At 40.3% G+C, this 22366-nt stretch overlaps 1 protein-coding gene across 1 annotated transcript; it reads left to right on the top strand.

Moving 5' to 3' along the window:
- The first annotated feature begins 541 nt into the window (after nucleotides 1-541).
- On the top strand, nucleotides 542-17514 carry LOC124260578. The gene is made up of 5 exons (XM_046694903.1): nucleotides 542-618; nucleotides 12983-13476; nucleotides 14710-14806; nucleotides 15580-15722; nucleotides 16166-17514. The coding sequence occupies exons 2-5, from the start codon at nucleotides 12991-12993 to the stop codon at nucleotides 16307-16309; spliced, it is 870 nt and encodes a 289-aa protein (XP_046550859.1). The 5' UTR covers nucleotides 542-618; nucleotides 12983-12990; the 3' UTR covers nucleotides 16310-17514.
- Nucleotides 17515-22366: the final 4852 nt, after the last annotated feature.

The following is a 22366-nucleotide window of genomic DNA, read 5'->3' as shown; positions in this document are numbered from 1 at the left end:
GGTTGACACATGTCATCGGTTCCCGATTGCGCAGGCCGATGCTCATACTGTTGATCACTGGATTGTCTGATCCAGACTCGGTCATTTACAGACCGCCACCATATAGCTGAGTGCGTCGTAAAACTAAACTCACTCACTCATTCATTCATTCATAAGCCTATAACGGCAGGAGTGCGGCATTTGAATTCCTATCTCCTGTCGAATTGTAAACGCTAATCGATTTACATTAGGGCTTGAAAGGGAAATAATAGTTTTCTCTCTGCACTGACAAAGCCAGAGATCGGCCCAGATAGAAACGAAGGGTCAGTGGAGGCCAACATTATAAACTACAGTGTACTGTCTGTGCTTTGCAGTTGAGTAGCTGGTGACATGGGATCAGAGAGCTATCCCCCGGCTTTATACAGATCTACTGTTAATGCATGCCTCGGGGATTTCTATCAATGCGCAATCAGCAACGCAGGTTTCAACGCGCCCCGTAACTAAGGAAGCTATCGGCAAATGTCGGCGACCCTCGGCAAACAAACTTTGAGGTTGACGAGTTTATAGAGTCGGGTTGTGATTGTCGTGACTGGGATTTAATATGTGGTCGTTCCGAGTTTAGACTGATACACACACCAGGTAGGACAAACTTTAGTTATATATTTGATATGTACATTGATGTGTATATGTTAAATGTCCTCGGACCGTCCGCTGGTCGCCGTGGTCGGTATATAAGTAAATATACATGTATATCCCTCGCCCACTTGGCTAAGTAGGCACTTGACGGGTAAAGACTGTCTTAGTATAGACTGAATGAGATTCTGTCCAGGTATCTTTACTAATTATCACATTTTACACCATTATGAAACACGATAAACACACATCGGTTATTATAAGTGTATTACGTGTAAACCATATTTACAGCATACCATCTTAATCAAAGTGATATTTGTATATTATAAACGTTAACGAGTCAACAGTCTTGTCGGCACTGAATTTCTCCGTTTATGCTTTGTAAAGGTATAATAGGAAGCAATTAAACACCCGGTGTCATAAGCTTTTCACAGTGATCAATAAACTCCTGCTTATGCCTGAGTCGGTATTATAATGGTGACTGCCTTTAACAGACATTTTTTCTTATTATTGTAAAATGATTTTTGTTATGCTCTGTTTATAAATTATACATGACAATATAAGAGTTTTACAATAAAACGCAATCTGAAGAACACCATGCAGATCCTGATTTGGCAAGGTGGGTGTGGGCCGGCTTATATGGTCTACCCCTAATCCCACTATCCGCTGATTCTATGTGTTGCATATGAGCCATTTACTTGAGCCATTGGAAATGCTGATGCTGTTTGAAAACGTATTAGCGATGGGTATACTAAAAACTAAAGTAATACAAACCCATGACTATCACATTTGATCACGTTTCAAACAATAGATTGAGACACAATTGTAGTACACTAAATAAGTTTAGTTACTTGTGTGATATATGTACTGTTTTGGTTAAGAAACTACTGGGTAAATACTTTCCATACTGGAAAAAAATGCAAGAATCGTTTGCCTTTTAAAACAAATGTATCTCCAAGACTATTCCACCCTTCCTACCAAATCAGAAAAGTTGTCATATCCTTGACTTGATCATTGGTATATTCAAATGTAAACTAATATATTTTATTAAGTGTTTTATGATCCTTTTCCCAGATATTCAAGAACCACTGCAATAAACATTTGTCGTGTTGGAGGCAGTATATCGATCAATGTCACTGGCCTGTGTTAAACGCAACCTATATACAGGTACAAGCACAATCAGTTAACGTTATACTTTGTTTAACACGCAAGTGATAAACATATGATAACACATCCAATCTGGCTTGGCAGTCGTTGGTATCAACGTTCTTATTCCCACGTTATCATTGAATAAGTACACTACACAAATACACTGCTAAAAATTCCATAAACTGTATGGTATATATGTCTGTAGTCTGAAGAGAAGATTTACGACATGTGTGTATGTATTTGACTCGGTTGCTTGTTATAGAACCTATAGAGGCAAGATCAATAGATTTATGGCTTTATGGAAGCATTCACTGTCCTTACACTCGGACAATGAGCTCTCACACACAATTTGTTTCAATAGCTATAAACAACATGTATTTGGTTTCGCAGATAAGCAGAGATAGATGTGCTTCACTGAGATCCAGTATACACACACACACACACACACACTGTAAACGATCGTATATGTAAATAAACCTGTATACTATATATATTGCCCAATACAGGTTTATTTACATATACGATCGTTTACTAATATACCAATCATGACAAAATACGTTCGTAAGAAATACTTAAAAGGACACCTTTTATACGTGTGTAGATACTGTTTGACATAAACTGAATATAGTACGAAGGCGATGTACTATCTTTACGTTTGAAGGCGTATTAAAGCTTACAGGGAATACGGTGCATGGTCGATTGGAAATATGTTATGCAACTTAGTTACACTTGAATTATTATTATTATTATTATTATTATTATTTTATTTATTATTATTCATTTTATTTATATTTCAACAAAGTAATACAATCACAGAACGCGAACTGCCAAATCAGAAATACACTCTTCTATTTTGTATTGGCATTTTGGTTATGATGCATATTTATGCTTCCTCCTGTTTGTTCAACGAAACACGTACACAGAATAACACCCGTTGTTGTTTGTTTGTTTGTTTGTTTGTTTGTTTGTTGCTGAACGTGGCACTCAGCAATATTCTAAGTGGCAGGCGTTTTGGTTTGCCGATGTACTGACCCTTCAGGCAATAATGATATATCTTAACCAGTCAGAACATACAAAATAATTAACATTTATAAGTAGAGAAGAATTTGTCCTCTTTTATGGTGTTCTTACCATTAAAAGAGTAGTTGAAATAATTTTTAAAAATTAATTTCTATTTTGTGTGCGTGTATCTCTTTATTTTTTAGATTGAAGTCAGTGAGTGAGTGAGTTAAGATTTTAAGTCACATCGGCAGAATTTCAGCCAGATCGTGACTATATCAAGTTATAGATTCATAATTCCTGACTGAAAATAATACGAATTGAATCTTTTTAAAGAAAAATTTAAAATTAAATATAATCACACTTTGTTTTGTATGCCGAGTTTAGCTTCTGTAGTATGGTACGTAGACTAAAATGTCAACTCGTCCTGTTAAACCCACATCACGTCCGATGAGCAATAAACATAATACCAACGGGGAATCGAACGCGGCATACATTGCGGGACGATCGAAAGCTGATCGAACCCTTATCGCATGCACTCGCCCACCCCACGACTTGACGAAGGCCAACGGTGAGATTATATTTAGACCTCTACACGAAGCATTGCTTCATCGATAACCATAATGGATAATCCTAATCTCCGTAATCAGATAACGTACACGTGCGTAATGCATGATAATCCCTTTCAGTGTAATCCTTACATTAGAGGGCAGGGATTATTCTTTCCGAGGATTAACCTTGCAGGAATCAAAATATTGTGTTGGAAAGGATTAAAGTAGTGAGGCATATAGCTCTATAAAAATATTTAATTATTTGGATCTAAAGGGACAGTTTTGTAAAACAAAACATGTTTAGATCTGACAGGTAAAACGGCTTAGATCTGCACAACGATCCACAAAGGCTGTGGATGTGGTTTCAAAACTTTATTAAAAAGAGGTTTCGTATTCATGTGAAATATCTGATTTTGGTTAGATTGCATCTGAACAGATCATATTTCACATCAACAATTTACAGGGTGATTCGAGATGGGGGTGGGGGTGTGTGTGGGGGTGTAGGTAAGGGGGAATATTCGAACCTCCAATTATCGATATAATCTTTCACTTGGAGACATAAACTCACATTGTACAACTAGTTTTCTGTTTATTTGTAACGTATTTTCAGGCCTATTGTTGACGGCCTAATTTCTAAGATTGGGGCATTAATACTCTTTTGATGAAATATTGCATCGCTAAATTTCAATTCTTCATTTATGCTCCGGAGCGTTATATTCAGGAATTGCCATTCTGTAAAAGCTTGTTATGTACAATTTCTAACATAGTTGAAAAAGAAAATCCTTTATATTAGCACAAAAACCAGAAATCGACTTCTCGAACCCGGGTCTTCCGCGTGGACGAGCGAACCCTTGAACCACGTCGAATGACCGGGTTCGATTCCCCACTTGGGTACAATATGTGAAGCCTATTTCTGGTGTTTCCCGCCGTGATATTGCTGGAATATTGCTAAAAAAAAGCGGCGTAAAACCCAACTCACTCACTCACTTCATTCTTGCTTGACAAGGGTACATGTTCCACTCCGAAACGTCACATAATACTCAAATACAGAAGTTGCCATCCAAAAAATATTTGACTGTCACCTACCAAGGTTTAAAATACCTCGCAAACGGAAATGGTTTACCAGTATTCTGTAACTCCTTTAACCATCTTTGAACATATTTTGTGTTCATGATTGTGTTCATGATGTTGTGTTCATGATTTGTGTTCATGATGTTGTGTTCATGATGTTGTGTTCATGATTTGTGTTCATGATGTTGTGGTCATGATGATGTGTTCATGATTTGTGGTCATGATGTTGTGTTCATGATTTTTGTGTTCATGATGTTGTGTTCATGATTTTGTGTATTGTTTAACGCCGCACTAGCTATTTGACGGCGGTCCACGAATAATCTAACAATCCAGTGATCAACATGAGTGTCGATCTACGTAACTGCGATACGATATGTGTCAACCAAGTCAGCGAGCCTGACCATCCGATCCCATTAGTTGCCTCTTACGACAAACATGGCTTGCTGATGATCAGTTCTAATCCGGATCGACAAGGGCACTGTGAATTCACAATGCCTTGATAACCGTGTATTATGGATGTTCCAAGACGTACAATCCACATCTGTACAAGCTATTTCAGACCTTATTTATCTGAGGCACATTTTTCACATTCCACTTGCAACTGGATCCTGATGTATAGCCAATGCGATACGATTGCATGAGTTTAAAAATTTAAAGAAGTATTTTAAGAGGAGAATATATATATCTATTGACATACATTTGATATGTATCCAGTTTGACGAAAACGTCGATAAAAGGAGACAGTTAGCACGTATCAACATACTTCTAAATGTATTTTAGTTTCCATGGTATCAAATAAATCAACCAGAGTCTAAATAGAAAATTCACATTTTCAAACATTTTCTATGATCACGAACATATACACAAAGAACTTAACTTAGTACCCCCTGCATTTTTGCAATGATAGGTTTGCAACACGTTCATAAACCTCTCGTGGTGACCACGATGGGAAAACAGGAGTACTTCTGACCCGTATGACCCTTTGACTCAAAATGATTGGAATCCATGTTGATTTTATGATAATAATTGCTCACTTTGAAAAAAAAAAGATTTTCATACAAAACCATGTCTGTACCAGTATGGCCCTAGAATGTTTCATGTTGGATTTATTGGCGAATGTGCACATTCAAAATGTCATTTTGCGTGTCTTACAAGATTCAAGGTCAATACATAGTGTAACCTCCATGCGACTGTATGACAGCCAGCCATGTGACTGTATGACAGCCAGCACTCTCTTCCTCATACCCTCTGATCCTCTGATGGGGCAGTCTATGTCATTTCTCATGTAAAGCAGCTTCCAATTGGACCAGGTTCTGTACAGGAGGATCCTTTTGTTGCACACGACGACCAATCATGTCCCAGATATGCCCCAAATGGTTCAGATCGGGGCTCATTCAATCGTGATATATGTCATGTGGTGCTTAACTAAATTCATTGTGTATGTTGTGTCTATTTACATACATTTCATATCTATTCTGTTTGACATAATACAACACGTCAATACAATAAGACAGTGAATGAACGCACAGCACGTATCAACAGAATTTTAAATGAACATGTTCCATGTGCGATGTATGGTGTTTAGAGGCTATCAAATAAATTAACCAAATTGAAAGCATAAGTAGAAAATTCAATTTTTCAGATATTCTATACGAACATAAACTTAGCCTTTAAATCTTTGCACGCATGTTCTCCTCATACTAAAGGAGACGTTATATTTCATGTTATTACTATATCAAACAGGTTGATATTTTTAAAAACATTGCTACCCTAATATAAACGTCTGAGTTGATTTTCCCTCTGACACGAAAAAGACAACGATATCTTTCCTGTAAATTTAACACAGTTTGCATACATCCCATTGGGATTCTAAAATAACATAATATCTTCTGAAAACAAACTAAATAGCAAATGAATGTCTTCTGGGAGTATGTCATTCTCTATGTTTTCATATCTAAACCTCCCAGGAGCGAGGGAGAATGGATGGGAGGGAGAATTCACTATTCATTCCGAAGTAGAACAGTAGAAAAATGTTCATTCTCATCCAAAATTAATACATATTTCCAAAGGTGTTTTGGTTCGCATAGCTATGAGGCGAATTATGATAATTTAACACGTATGTTGGTCCAGATTGGTTTCAGCTCTGACTAAAGATGATAATTTTACTGTATAGTTTTGCATTTCGAAATCAGCACATGTATGACCGTCAGATAAGTCAAAAAGAGAAAAGGGCCTTTCTTTCTGTTTCAGGCGTTTCATAATGTGAAATAGCGTGGCTACCATGGCCGAAATCGTGCTTAGCGAGTTTGCATTCTTTAGAAAGTTTGGGGAGGTGGGGTAGCCTAGTTGTTAAAGTGTGTGATCGTTACGCTGAAGATCCGGGTTCGATTCCCTACATGGGTACAATGTGAGAAGCCCATTTCTGGTACCTCCCGCCGTGATATTGCTGAAAGCGGCGTAAAACTAACTTCACTCACTCATTTGGAAAGTTTACGACGTTCACACAAAGACAAAGCATGTCGATATTCTTGGTGCACAAAAGCTACTGGTGTGTTAAATTGGGATGAATTCTCTTACAACGATGCATGTTTGTGTTACAATTGTGAACTATACCTGTTACTCGTATTTGCGTGTACTTTGATTAACAGGATTTCTCCATTTCAATTTTGGAGAAAAGTACTCAATTTAACACAGGTACAAGATCAACAACAAAAGTAAGTCTTCTCGGAACAGGCCGCTCTGGATATTTTCCTGAAAAGCTATTTCCAAATCTTTCACGTGAGACATTGTCTGAATTATATATAAAAAGCCAATAGAGGGGGTGATTTATGTGCACAGATAGCAATATAGCGAGAACGCCAGTGTTTCCATTGGGACGGAGGTTGACTGTAGCTCAATAGAGATGCGGGTGCCATGAAGATACAAGTATGGGCCTTTAAACCCGTTACAAGCACTAAAATAGGACCTTGGACGTTATATATTTGGGATAACACTTTCTTTATAATGTACAATTTCTATCATGGAAAGGAGGTTAATAAACTCCCTTGAAAGGTTAACATCATATAAGGGAGGTTGGTCGACATCATGTAAGGGAGGTTGGTTGACATCATGTAAGGGAGCTTGGTTGACATCATGTAAGGGACGTTGGTTGACATTATGTAAGGGAGGTTGGTTGACATCATGTAAGGGAGGATGGTTGACATCATGTAAGGGAGGATGGTTGACATCATGTAAGGGAGGATGGTTGACATCATGTAAGGGAGGTTGGTTGACATCATATAAGGGAGGATGGTTGACATCATGTAAGGGAGGTTGGTTGACATCATGTAAGGGAGGTTGGTTGACATTATGTAAGGGAGGTTGGTTGACATCATGTAAGTGAGGATGGTTGACATCATGTAAGGGAGGCTGGTTGACATCATGTAAGGGAGGATGATTAACATCATGTAAGGGAGGATGGTTTACATCATGCAAACGAGGATGGTTAACATCATGTAAGGGAGGTCGGTTAGCATCATGTAAGGGAGGTTGGTTGACATCATGTAAGGGAGGATGGTTAACATCATCAAAGTGAGAATGGTTGACATCATATAAGGGAGGATGGTTAACATCATGTATGGGAGGACGGTTGACATCATGTAAGGGAGGATGGTTGACATCATGTAAGTGAGTATGGTTAACATCATGTAATCGAGGATGGTTAACATCATGTAAGGGAGGATGGTTGACATCATGTAAGGGAGGATGGTTGACATCATGTAAGGGAGGATGGTTGACATCATATGAGTGAGGATGTTTAACATCATATAAGGGAGGATGGTAAACATCATGTAAGGGAGGTTGGTTAACATCATGTAAGGGAGGTTGGTTGACATCATGTAAGGGAGGATGGTTGACATTATGTAAGTGAGTATGGTTAACATCATGTAAGGGAGGATGATTAACATCGTGTAAGGGAGAATGGTTGACATCATGAAAGGGAGGATGATTAAGATCGTGTAAGGGAGAATGGTTGACATCATGTAAGGGAGGATGGTTGACATCATGTAAGGGAGGATGGTTGACATCATATAAGGGAGGATGGTTAACATCATGTAAGGGAGGTTGGTTGACATCATATAAGGGAGGATGGTTAACATCATGTAAGGGAGGATGGTTGACATCATGTAAGTGAGGAAGGTTGACATCATGTAAGGGAGGCTGGTTAACATCATGTAAGGGAGGATGGTTAACATCGTGTAAGGGAGGATGGTTGTCATCATGTAAGGGAGGATGGTTGACATCATGTATGGGAGGACGGTTGACATCATGTAAGGGAGGATGGTTGACATCATGTAAGGGAGGATGGTTGACATCATGTAAGGGAGGATGGTTAACATCATGTAAGGGAGGATGGTTAACATCATGTAAGGGAGGATGGTTAACATCATGTAAGGGAGGATGGTTAACATCATGTAAGGGAGGATGGTTAACATCATGTATGGGAGGACGGTTGACATCATGTAAGGGAGGATGGTTGACATCATGTAAGGGAGGATGGTTAACATCATGTATGGGAGGATGGTTAACATCATGTAAGGGAGGATGGTTGACATCATGTAAGGGAGGATGGTTGACATCATGTAAGGGAGGATGGTTGACATCATATGAGTGAGGATGTTTAACATCATGTAAGGGAGGATGGTAAACATCATGTAAGGGAGGTTGGTTAACATCATGTAAGGGAGGTTGGTTGACATCATGTAAGGGAGGATGATTAAGATCGTGTAAGGGAGGATGGTTGACATCATGTAAGGGAGGATGGTTCACATCATGTAAGGGAGGATGATTAAGATCGTGTAAGGGAGAATGGTTGACATCATGAAAGGGAGGTGGTTGACATCATGTAAGGGAGGATGGTTGACATCATGTAAGGGAGGATGGTTGACATCATGTAAGGGAGGTTGGTTGACATCATGTAAGGGAGGATGGTTGACATCATGTAAGGGAGGTTGGTTGACATCATGTAAGGGAGGATGGTTAACATCATGTTAGGGAGGATGGTTAACATCATGTAAGGGAGGATGGTTGACATCATGAAAGGGAGGTGGTTGACATCATGTAAGGGAGGATGGTTGACATCATGTAAGGGAGGATGGTTGACATCATGTAAGGGAGGTTGCTTGACATCATGTAAGGGAGGATGGTTGACATCATGTAAGGGAGGTTGGTTGACATCATGTAAGGGAGGATGGTTAACATCATGTTAGGGAGGATGGTTAACATCATGTAAGTTAGAATGGTTGACATCATGTAAGGGAAAGTGGTTGACATCATGTAAGGTTGGTTGGTTGACATCATATAAGGGAGGATGGTTAACATCATGTAAGGGAGGTTGGTTGACATCATATAATGGAGGATGGTTAACATCATGTAAGGGAGGATGGTTAACATCATGTAAGGGAGGATGGTTGGCATCATATAATGGAGGATGGTTAACATCATGTAAGGGAGTATGGTTAACATCATGTAAGTTAGAATGGTTGACATCATGTAAGGGATAATGGTTGACATCATGTAAGGTTGGTTGGTTGACATCATATAAGGGAGGATGGTTAACATGATGTAAGGGAGGTTGGTTGACATGATATAAGGGAGGTTGGTTGACATCATGTAAGGGAGGATGGTTAACATCATGTAAGGGAGGTTGGTTGACATCATGTAAGGGAGGATGGTTGACATCATGTAAGGGAGGTTGGTTGACATGATGTAAGGGAGGTTGGTTGACATCATGTAAGGGAGGATGGCTCACATCATGTAAGGGAGGATGGTTGACATCATGTAAGGGAGGTTGGTTGGCATCATGTAAGGGAGGGTGGTTGACATCATGTAATGGAGGATGGTCAACATCGTGTAAGGGAGGATGGTTGACATCATGTAAGGGAGGTTGGTTGGCATCATGTAATGGAGGATGGTTGACATCATGTAATGGAGGATGGTTTACATCATGTAAGGGAGGCTGGTTGACATCATGTAAGGGAGGTTGGTTAACATCATGCATGGTAGGAAGGTTGACATCATGTAAGGGAGGAATGTTAATATCATGTAAGGGAGGATGATTAACATCATGTAAGGGAGACTGGTTGACATCATGTAAGGGAGGATGGTTTACATCATGTAAGGAAGGTTGGTTGACATCATGTAAGGGAGGATGGTTGACATCATGTAAGGGAGGTTGGTTGACATCATGTAAGGGAGGATGGTTGACATCATGTAAGGGGGGAGATGATGATGTGGAGGGTGGTTGACATCATGTAAGGGAGGATGGTTTACATCATGTAAGGGAGACTGGTTGACATCATGTAAGGGAGGTTGGTTGACATCATGTAAGGGAGGTTGTACCATGGAAAAGTGTAGTAAGGGGTTTGTTACGTTACAACTGACCCCCATGAGGCTGTTTCGGTTTTGTTAATAACGAATTTACAGGGATCCATCGTAAAACATCCCCTGATAAATTAGGACAATCACGTGTTGGAATAAGATTTCTCCATTCATAATAAATTCATACTTGTTGCGTGAATAAAATCTATCCGGAATCATGTAAATAGGCAAATCTTTACCTCATTATAAAGTAAATATATATGTCAAACCCCTAAGGAAATGTAATATGATATACTAGTGGTGAGCTTAATCTCAGCGATCTACTTGTACTGTTCACTGATTCCCTGACTTGGCATACATACACCCTAACGCTGTGTTTGGGTCAACACAGGCCCGACGGGTCGACCATACCAGCACGGCCATATCTTATTTGTCTTCTAGTTTTACGGCTCTCCTGAACGGTGTAGAAAACCACAAATACTTCCTTCACTTTTTACTTGATATCTGCCAAAGGCATCGTAAAACCATATTCAATCAATCACCCCATTGCTGGATTCAATCTAAGTGTCAAGTTTTTTAATTTCCTTGAGTATATGTCGCCATGGATACGCTATAAATCATAGATATTTCTATAACATTATCTTTGTTGAAATCATCACAAAAGTACATTTGTGGATGTATGCTTTAATTTTTAACGTCTAATCCCTGTCCTGGTGCACGTATCGTGACGATACGAGTATCTGAGGTTGCAAAGTCCTTTTGGTACGCCGGTTTCGGAGAAATGCTAAGTGACTTAGTTGTAAAACGTCAGCTGTATTTCATCCATATAGCGAAGATACTAAATTCACACACATACACAAGTTTATTATAAACACGAAGTCACACTAGAAAGCAATTTGTTATGCATACAATTTAACATTTCAATATTATTTACAATTCAAAACCACAGAATATAAGCCCAAATTAAGATATTATTATACACATACATATATATTGACCAAATTCATTCAAGTAATTTATTAGGAGGGTAAATAGATCTTCCAGGTTTACTGCTTCAATAGAAGAAGGTTCACAAAATAAGTCTATGAAATAGGTAATCGAGACTCATCAGCGTGGTATGAGGGAGGTAAATAATGTCGCATTTTGGCACGTAGAATGGACATAATAAACTGTATATTTTATGTTCTCGATATTTCCCTTTAAATCTCACATTTGTGGTGTAGTGGTTAGAACGTCCGCCCGGAGAGCGGAAGGTCGCGGGTTCGATCCCTGACCGCGTCATACCAAAAGACGTTAAAAGATGGTACTTGTTGGTCCCTGCCTGGCGCTCGGCATTAATGGGTACAACAAGGACTGGTCGGCTCGGAGTCAGTATAATGAGTCTGAGTGGGGTATTCATGCCTAACTGCGGCATGGTATCTCAGTGGGCTAGCACCATGAAAAAACAGCTTCAGTCTTGGCTAGTACAAGCAGCCGCACATACACATACACACGCATGCACGTCGTCATATAAGCGAAATATTCTCAAGCACGACGTTAAACCCAATTTCACCTCACCTCACCTCACCTCACCTCACCTCACAATTGTGACACGAGGGCGTGATCTGGAAAATAGGTTTTGGTCTGTGATCAACGTTCCACCTTTGTAGTGTGAACTTGACATATATCTTTGAGAATAATGCTAAGAAGTATGCCCAAATTAGTGACTCAACTGACCCTTGAGTGATCCGGGTTAAAATTTGTCCAATTTTCATTACATTATCCAATTGAGTGTCTATGTTTAAAAATACGTCATTAACTTGAATCAATCAGAAGCGGCAGGGTAGAGAGACTCGTTTTGAAGTAAATATATGTATTTCTCACATGTTATCTTTTTATTCATGCCCATCACCCTGTTACAATAAAGAAACATGTCTAACGCACAATGTCCATCTTGCTTGCTAGACCCGTCAAGATACGGGTGGGAATTGGTCTTCAGCAATCCATGCTTGTAGTAAGAGGCAACTTACGGGATCAGGTGGTCGGGTTCGCTGACTTGATTGACACGTCATGGTGTCCCAATTGCGTAGATTGGGACACGATGGTGCTGATGGTTGCCCGTGATGGAGCTATTTAAGCCGTATCTACCGTGTCACCTGTGGAGCTGTTGTATCCTTTTGTTCCTCACATTTTTTCAGCGATCGTTTAATCACATATAAAAAATAATTAAATAACAATCAATATGCATTTTTTGCAAACAGGTCCGACCATGACGACCACGCTCAGCCAGTCGGATGTGAAGGCTGAAACGTCACGCCCACCTAGCGGAAAGAGCTCACTAGGGATAGTCCAGTTCGGCTTCCATGCCAAAACAAGTTTTGACGCCGATGATGCATTGCTCCAGACTAGAAGCGAAAAGTTACAAGTCAAAAAGAACACCAAAGACGATGACATATGGCGAAAGCCACCCCCTGACTTCCGGGTAGCTGTATATGACCCCCAACCACCTAAACGTAACACAGTTGATTCCATGCAGCCCTGGAGGTACGGTACCATCCCTGGGGAGCGAACCAGGGTCAAGAGGGAGAGAGCGTCGTTACTGCCAGTCATATTCCGTGACAGAGGCCCAAAGGTAGAAAACTTTGTGACGAGATTCCATATACCCCGGCCTTTTACGGCTAAGAAACAGTTCGTGAGAGATGGGATGCACCCAGCGGAGGAGTATGAGACGCCCCAGAAACACGACTTCAGACGGGTGAGTGAGGGGCCTGTTATTGTCTTTGATGAACTTTGTTCCAAGTCATAATAATATGCAGACCGCCTCCGTGGTGTAGTGGTTAGAGCGTCCACCTAGAGAGCGGAAGGTCGCGGGTTCGATCCCCGGCCGCGTCATACGAAAACACGTTAAAATATGGTACTTGTTTATCCCTGCCTGGCGCTCGGCATAAATTAAGGACTGGTCGGCTCGGAGTCAGTATAATGAGTCTGAGAGGGGTATTCATGCTTCACTGCGGCATGGTATCTCACTGGGCTAGCACTATAAAACCTGCTTCAGTCTGAGCTAGTACAAGCAGCCGCACATACACATACACACGCATGCACGTCGTCATATGAGCGAAATAGGCTCAAGCACGACGTTAACCCGTTTCACCTCACCTCACCTAATCATATGCAATTGTCACTCGTGAACTTTGACAATTTTCGTCATGGCATTTTATTAAATTTACTAAATCGTCTTTTATTTTCTTAGACCCCCTGCTATGATAATATGTCAAGGTCATAAATTTGTTACCTTTTGTCATGGTCTTCCATTCACCTCGCCTCCTGTTGTAAGGCAATACCGTTGTCATTCATTATCTTTAAAATGACTCCAGCTGTCATACTATGCCAGGTTTTCACTGCATGTTTCACCTTTCGTCATAATATGACATGGTCATATTTACGTCATACCGACATCTTGACCGACAATCTTTAAAGATTGAGAGTGACAAAAATCTCTCCACAATAACGTACGACTGTATGACGAGAGGTATAAATCCAGCTTCCAAAAGTCAGCATTTATTTGGCAATATTCCAGCAAATGCAGCATTTGGTGTTGACATTTCTAGGCGAATTCGAGCGTGCTCTTTCTGCAATGGTTTCAAGGAGTTTTGTTCAGAAGCCGTTTGATCAAAGTTACAATATCCAATTGCTCAGAATTGCTTCCAAATTGTCATACATCAGTTATAAACGATCATAACTATAAAGAAAAATGTCATTATCCTTTTATGTTTTCACGATCACATCGTGCGTTGAACCCCACAGCAATAGTTTGACTTATAAGGGATTCGACATATCCTACTTGATCTGATGACAGTCTGTGGATTAGAAGCAACTAATGTATAGCCCAATTAAGCCAAACTGATTACTTGATTACTCAGCTGGTTCCATCCGTATCTTGTCGCATCTTGTCTTGGATGGTTCTCGTACATATACATGTCTTCCACAGCATCCGCCAATCAAAAGCCTCGGATTGCCAGAGTTCTTGACAAACTATGAGAAGGACCCATACAACATCCTGTTCAACACAGAACACCGCAATACAAGTATGTACATCTTCCTAATTTCAATGATATGTTCCTCAATGTACAATGACTTATTCATTTTATCAACAATGCGTCAAATCAGCAAACGTCTCTAGTGCATTCTGGAACCTTTTCTGCCATGATGCGAAAAAAACGCTATACATCCATACTGAACTATTGGTTATCTCGATGTGTCGTTCATCTCGAAGCATGGCTTATCTTGGCGTCAAGTCAATCATTGTTCAGACCTTTATTCTAAAATGGCAATGTCCCTCTCGAAGTATTGTTTATCTCAATGAAGGGTAATTTCAAAATGTTGAGTACTTTAAAGGGTTTAACTTGTTTATCTCGAAATATCATGTTTCTCGAAGTACTCTGAGCTTTCATTGTTGGTTATCCCAGCACGAGTAGCGCATACTGCGGTATTGCAAAAAGCGAAAACATATTTTTCACGAAATTGTGTTTATGTTTTATCTCGAAATATCATATTTCTCGAGGTACCATAAGCTTTCATTATTGGTTATCTCATAGAGTAGAGTACCCAGCAGTGTTGCACAAAGCGAAAAAAACGTTTCTCCCGAACATGTGTTTATGTGGAAGTATACTCACGGTGTCATCAGCTCCATGTTTCGAATTCCCGCAGGTGACTAGAAACTAGATGAAGAGTATTCATTAGGGAGTAGCGTCCACTTCCTAACTCCAATGTCCCTTGTTTATCAAAGCCTTCTCCTCCGCGTGTTTCAAAATTAAATTTCAATCCAGCTGTTGTTTAGCTCTACACACCTTCGTTACAGTACACGGCTTGACGCTGGGCTGCACAGAACGCGACCTCGTGAACGAACGTCAGATGGCGCCGGCGATGCCCTCAAAGCCAAAATACGAGTCTGAGCTCATCCTCTCCAGAGATCCTTGGCCAACCAAGAGCGGAGCTTACACAGTAAGTATACTGCCAGAAGAGTGAGTGAGTTAGGTTTGATGCAATTTGAAATGAAAGTACAGTCAAGGTCTGTCAGCTTCGTGTGGGAGGAAGGTAGAAGTTAATGCAGATCATAGACATCAATGCCTTTAGTGGAACCCAACAGGGTATGGTGCTGACAATTCAAGAATCATAAACAGAGCGATTCTGACAGGGGCGGTGGGGTAGCCCAGTGGTTAAAGCGTTCGTTCTTCACGCCGTGGACTCGTCACACGGCTAATATAGACAAAAGCCCATTTCTGATGTCTCCTGCCGTGATACAGCTGGAATAATCGGCGTCAAATCATGTTCACTCAGTCATTCACTCGAATCTGACAACATAACTTTGATCCTATCATTCTGGCATGCCTAAAACTTCGTATCGCATCCCCTCAGTTTTTTTCGATGCTCCTTTTTGTTTTCAGCGTCACCGTCGACGTAACCGCCAGCCATACAGCGCGTTCATGGAACGTGTGGAGACGGAATTGGTCACGCAGTGGGCACGTGAGAAACTGGAGAAGGTTTTGCGGGAATACGAGGAGAGAAAGCAGGCCGTTAAAGTGTCCTAACGAAGCGAACGTTAATTGTTGTGTTCCTGTATTCAATGGATTTACACAGGCAACAAATTGCTCCAGTCTCTAACAAACAGCTAGTCTGAACCAGTACACCGAAAGATGGATCCCCTGGGCATATAACGAGCAGGATGAATGCAATTTTTTCGTGAATATATTTGCAATTTGAGTTTGAAAGTCGTGTGTTTAAAACATATCACCAAACAAGTGTAGTTTCGAACGGTTAAGAGGGAGTGTTTCTGACAAAGCTTGTTATAATTAATATGGATGTATCACAATTTACAGTTTTTAATATTTTAAAACCTGACCAAAATAGGATTCCACTTAAAATTTAACGAGCAAGATGAATGCCATTCTTCGTGAATATGTTTGCAGTTTGAGTTTGAAAGTCGTGAAACTTTAAACAGGTGTAGATTCAAACGGTTGTGTTGGAGTGTATCTGGTAAAGCTTGTTATCATTGATATGGACGTATGAAACTTGACTCAATATTATCACCTGACCAGAATAAGGACTCCCGCTTAAGCGGTTTATTTCCACTATGTCATCAGTTCAACCTCACACTTACCAGCCATTAAGAGACAACAGCATGAATGTTTGATCTACTAAGCATTTCAGTGAATAATTGATACACCAAAGAGTGCTAAATGCATCTTCTGTCGGGAATGCCGACGGGGCATTAATGATTAATTTTAATGCGTGCAAATGTCTAGATATCAGAACTTGTTAATCAGTTAACAATTGCCATGGTGTGACCATGTAATATTCAGAGAGGAGCTTGGATATGTCGTTCACTGCTTCAAAAAGTTGTGTTTTTTTCTCCGCTAAGACGGAGCGACAGAACACAATGTTTGTCACAACACATTCTTCGGGTCGGTCCACAGAGACATTTAGTTTCGTTTTTATCTATTATTTTTTTAAAAAAATAATAAAATCCCATTGGTGACGAGGCGCTGTGATGCTGAAAACTGGTTCTGGCTCATATCATGCCAAATATGTGTCTGGTATCTGACAAGGAGACGTTGCTGGAATATTGCTTAAACGGTGAAAACAAGCCCCACTCATTGCTTGTCTGGGAACTTTAGAATACATATTCGATGGCCCATGGTGAGTGAGCGAGTTTAGTTTTACGCCGCTTTTTAGCAAAAATCCAGCAATATCACGGCGAGAGACACCAGAAATGGGCTTCACACATTGTACTCAAGTGGGGAATCGAACCCGGGTTTTCGGGGTGACGAGCGAACACTTTAACCACTGGGCGACCCCACCGCCCCCGATGGTCCAAGACTATACTTTCCTCGACTCTCTAGTGGCAAACAAGGATAAGTTGGACCGGCGCAGAGAACGCGCTTACCAGAAGTAGGCGGTGCACGGCATTGAGCAAACCCATTTGGTTTGTGAAAGGTAGAGCAGGTGTAGGCTAGTGCACGTGCATTACATGACGATAAAATTGAATCCGCGCGTAGCTGCACATGCCTTGCTCATAAGACTGACGTCGGTGTAGCAAGTAGCACTAGACTTGATCGCGGACAACCTGGGGCCCCTTTTGCTAACAATGGCAAGCGCCAGTTGGCGACACTCATACATGCTAATACGGGTCAATTGTCAGGTCGCTGCTGAACTTATCCTTTTGTGCCAGTAGTAAGCGTAATCGTTTCGTAGCATTGCGCATGACCGGAAGCTTGATCTTTATGTTAAAGTCATAGATAAGGAATTCCTTGATTCTGCATTTCATGGTTTTATTAATAATATAATTATTTGCATTATCTACGTCAGTTCCTAGTCGTCTTTCTCACTGGATACAAGTCCTTGCGTCTCAAATAACCTAATTGCTGGTAATTATGTTTTTATGCACACAATCCTCTTGTTTTATGTTACAAATTCTATTATTTATGGAGTCATGTCTCACAATAAGCAATAAAGATTATATCTATTTTTACATAAATATGCATTAATGGTCACATATGCTCACAAAACCAAACAGTATTATCTGCTCAAACGCACTTGCTAACCATATTACCTAAACCTGTAGATTGTATATATCATATATCTTGAAGATGGGTTTGCTATTAAATAGGTGAAATCATTATTGCTTCGTCTTATATTTTTTAACCTTTCAAAGAAAGCACGCAATCACACCCAACACAAAATAACGCACGGCTGTTGACAAGAGTGTGTGAGTGAGTGAGTTTAGTTTTACGCCGCACTCAGCAATATTCCAGCTATATGGCGGCGGTCTGTAAATAATCGAGCCTGGACCAGACAATCCAGGGATCAACAGCACGAGCATCGATCTGCGCAATTGGGAACCGATGACATGTGTCAATCAAGCCAGTGAGCCTGACCACCCCGATCCCGTTAGTCGCCTCTTACCACAAGCATGGGTTGCTGATCAATATTCGACCGCCTCCGTGGTGTAGTGGTTAGAGCGTCCGCCCGGAGTGCAGAAGGTCGCGGGACTGAACCCCAACCGCGTCATACCAAAAGACGTTAAAATATGGTACTTGTTGGTCCCTGCCTGGCGCTCGGCATTAATGGGTACAACAAGTACTGGTCGGTTCGGAGTCAGTATGATGTGTCTGAGTGGGGTATTCATGCTTCACTGCGGCATGGTATCTCAGTGGGCTAGCACTATAAAACCAGCTTCAGTCTGGGCTAGTACAAGCAGCCGCACATACACATACACACGCATGCACGTCGTCATATGAGCGAAATATTCTCAAGCATGACGTAAAACCCAATTCCATCACCAACACTGATCAGTATTCTAACCCGGACCTCCACGGGTACTGTTGACAAGAAGGTCTAAACGTTGAGACTGACTCAAATTCAAAAGAGTAGAGTTAAAACATTCGGATGCCTTAACTGATATCCTTGGAGAAGCCCAAAGAACGGGTATGGTGCTTATAAACTTAAAATTCAATTCAGGGCAAACCTCGGATTCGAACCCGGGATCTAGGTTTTGGGGTGCCTAAAGGATGCAGGTTCATGTATCAAACTGTCACGGCACCTTAGGTAAGTAAGTCACCCTGTCCTTAAACTAGAATAAGCCCAAGTTAGCACCATATTTATGCTGTCACTGGATGGCAGCACAGGAATCTGATGACCTTATCCGCCCCATAAATTTCCAGGCAGAGACAAGTGTGGGAATCTGATGATCACGTCTGTCCCAGACTCTCCACAAGGAGCCATGTGTGCGTCTGGTTAATCTGTCTGCCCTTGAAATTCCACTGGGAGTCAGATGAACTTATCTGCCTGACTCTCCACAGGTAGACAAGCATTTGAGTGTGATAAATGTATCCATCCTAGACAGACGCATTCAGTCAAAAATAATAAAACGGAGGATCCCCACATTTATTTCCAAACAAACCATACTTAAAACAATACTCCCCACAATACCAAAAACAATCCCAATAAGGTAATACACATGTAAGTACAGTGCGTATACATAAACATTTCTGTTGATGTATGTCTTATGTTAAGAATGCCAGTAAACTTCTCAGGGTCATAACAATGTGTTACAAATACACACTGTACTGAGCAAATAGATGTGTAGAAGAACACTTCATACCTACAACTGTCCAGCCACAACCATGGAAACACTGCAAAACAATTTCATTATGATCAATGGTACGAATAGAACCAGGTCTTTCATGAGGTGGGTGCAGTGGTATGGTGTGTTAACCTGGGGGCTCCTTACAGGAAGCAACCTTTACTAAGGTTAACCTTAACTCCCATTCTTTAACATTGCACTAAGGTTACCTTAATGACTTACGATCACCTCAGTGCTTTGTGAAAGGAGGCCCAGGTGTTCCAAACACCTGGTGTCATCACTGATTATTAGCAACCCATTCATATGATAATAACTGCTATTTTTCCCTTTATACCCAACAGAAAGTTTTCTGAGGAAAGTCAAGGCTGGGTATTCTTTTGCACTGGCATTTGATGTTCATGACTGTTCCATGGCGGTAGTTTTATTTGGCTGCACTTTCGGTTTCTGCATCAGCAGTCACTCTCAGCAAGTATCCTATATAAAGAGTGAGTGAGTATGGTTCTACACCACTCTTACCAATATTCCAGCAATATCGCAGCAGGGGACACCAGAAATGGACTTCACAAAATGTACGCATGTGGGGAATCGAACACAGGTCTTCAGCCTGACGAGTGAACACTTTAACCACTAGGCCACCCCACCGCCTCTTATACAAAGTGCACAAAGATGCACAAAACACATTTTACTTTGCATAAAGGGCAAAACAGCAATGAAATTTATATGAACAAATCTCAGAAATTCAGTGATGACACCAAGTCACCAAGATTTTCGTGAATATGTTGTATGCACATTATTTAAAGAATCATGGAAGTTCAAGATGTAGTATAGTGAAGGGGTGGTGTTTAACTTAGTCCATGTGTATAGATGGAAGGATTTAGTTGACATCCTTGTCATGGAAGACAGATAAATATAAATTTTAGTATCACATGAAACAATACCTTCTGGTAGGTTATATAAATATTCACACTAGTACATTTGTATAAGGAAGTGCATCACCAATATACCCTGTATGAGACGAAAACATGCCTTTCTGCTGTCTGCTTCATATTAATCAATAGAAACTGGCAAAATTGAGGCACTGAAAATAAACACTGGGAAATTGCTTTGCTCTTTTTTGTGCAGTTAAATATTTTACTGAAAATTTAAATACAAATGTCAATGGCAGAGAAGAGCCTGACTCAATAATGCATGGTGAAATGGTGGTGAAAAAGCGAAATTGCAGTGAAAACTTCACCAACGGATCACTGAAAATTTGTCATCTTTTATGAACAAATGACCTTTCGTATCACCTGATGTTTGTCTGATCTCCATCTTAGGATTTCAAATTCATAAAATATGTTAAACTCTTTTTATTTTCCTGTCTCCTGTTTGAGTAACTGAAGCCAGAAGCCAGAATCATTTACACTGTTACAAGTTTGATTCCTAATTGCCTGACCATTCCAACCTATACAGTAAGGAAAAATGAAAAAAGGCAACTCAGGGCAGTTACAGAGAGCTGACCGCTAGAAGACCTGCTCTAGCCATTTAATAGTATTGAATGTCCATTACAAATACATTACCCCAAACAATCAAAAATGTTACAGAAGCTCATCTGAGCAATACCCAAAGGCTGGAAGACATACAGTAAAGCATGACTGAAATATCACATATCACAATGAAACTCCCCTTTCTAACAACCAGTTAGCATGAATGTGACGAAATCTGAAAATAGAACAATAGACACACTGGCTCCCTGTTTCTGTAACAATGTATAGATGGATTGCTACTGACCAATACAGATGACTGCGCTTTATCACCATGCCACCACACATAACCACATCAGTGATCAGAATAAATAAAAACAAAGGAGTTCTCCCACACAAAACAATCCTTCAGTGATACATATTACTAGTTGCTGTAGCAATATTTATCAATAAATAAAGTGAGCTTTTATTTGATAATATTTTCAAGTTCTGTATCTGTATAGTCAGATGCCATATTGCTTCTGATGGAAGCCAGCAGAAAATGGGTACCTGGTGGGATAAGTCATATAACCATCTAGCACAGGCAGCTTGGGTTATCCAGGGTTTGTGACTTTGACTAGACTTTGTGATGCGCCGTTGAAGAGCTTCAAGTTGGATACCAGGTGCAATAGAAATCCATTATATATTAATTAGCAGAATAAATTAATAAGAATACTGCTTCTTACTGAACATTCTGGTTGTGTCTGTAAGTACCATTGTGTAAAGAAATCAAGCGATCAATAACTTGTCCATGATCAGCTGCGCTGGATACTGGTGCTATACAAATATCACATAATAATAATAAAATATGAAAAAGAATACTTTCCCCAAACACATTACACAATCAACATGATTGCTTCTTGTGCCTATTTGCCAACATATGAAATTTGTTTTAAAATACCACTCATATATCTACAAGATAACTCGTAGTGGCAAATTCTGTCAGAATTGATAATACAGGTATACTCGTGGTGGAAGTCAACATGTTTATAATGCTGAAG

This window comes from Haliotis rubra, unplaced genomic scaffold, assembly GCF_003918875.1.
Source record: "Haliotis rubra isolate DU_JTF1 unplaced genomic scaffold, ASM391887v1 Scf77, whole genome shotgun sequence".
NCBI lineage: Eukaryota > Metazoa > Mollusca > Gastropoda > Lepetellida > Haliotidae > Haliotis > Haliotis rubra.
Note: the sequence above shows the minus strand (reverse complement) of the source record. Positions and strands in the feature narration are given on the sequence as shown.

Bases quoted from the DNA above. Each gene is read 5' to 3' on its own strand.
- LOC124260578 (XM_046694903.1), top strand. From the start codon at position 12,991: ATGACGACCACGCTCAGCCAGTCGGATGTGAAGGCTGAAACGTCACGC. The intron at 13,477-14,709 runs GTGAGTGAGGGG...TGTCTTCCACAG, and splicing joins AGAAACACGACTTCAGACGG to CATCCGCCAATCAAAAGCCT. The intron at 14,807-15,579 runs GTATGTACATCT...CCTTCGTTACAG, and splicing joins CACAGAACACCGCAATACAA to TACACGGCTTGACGCTGGGC.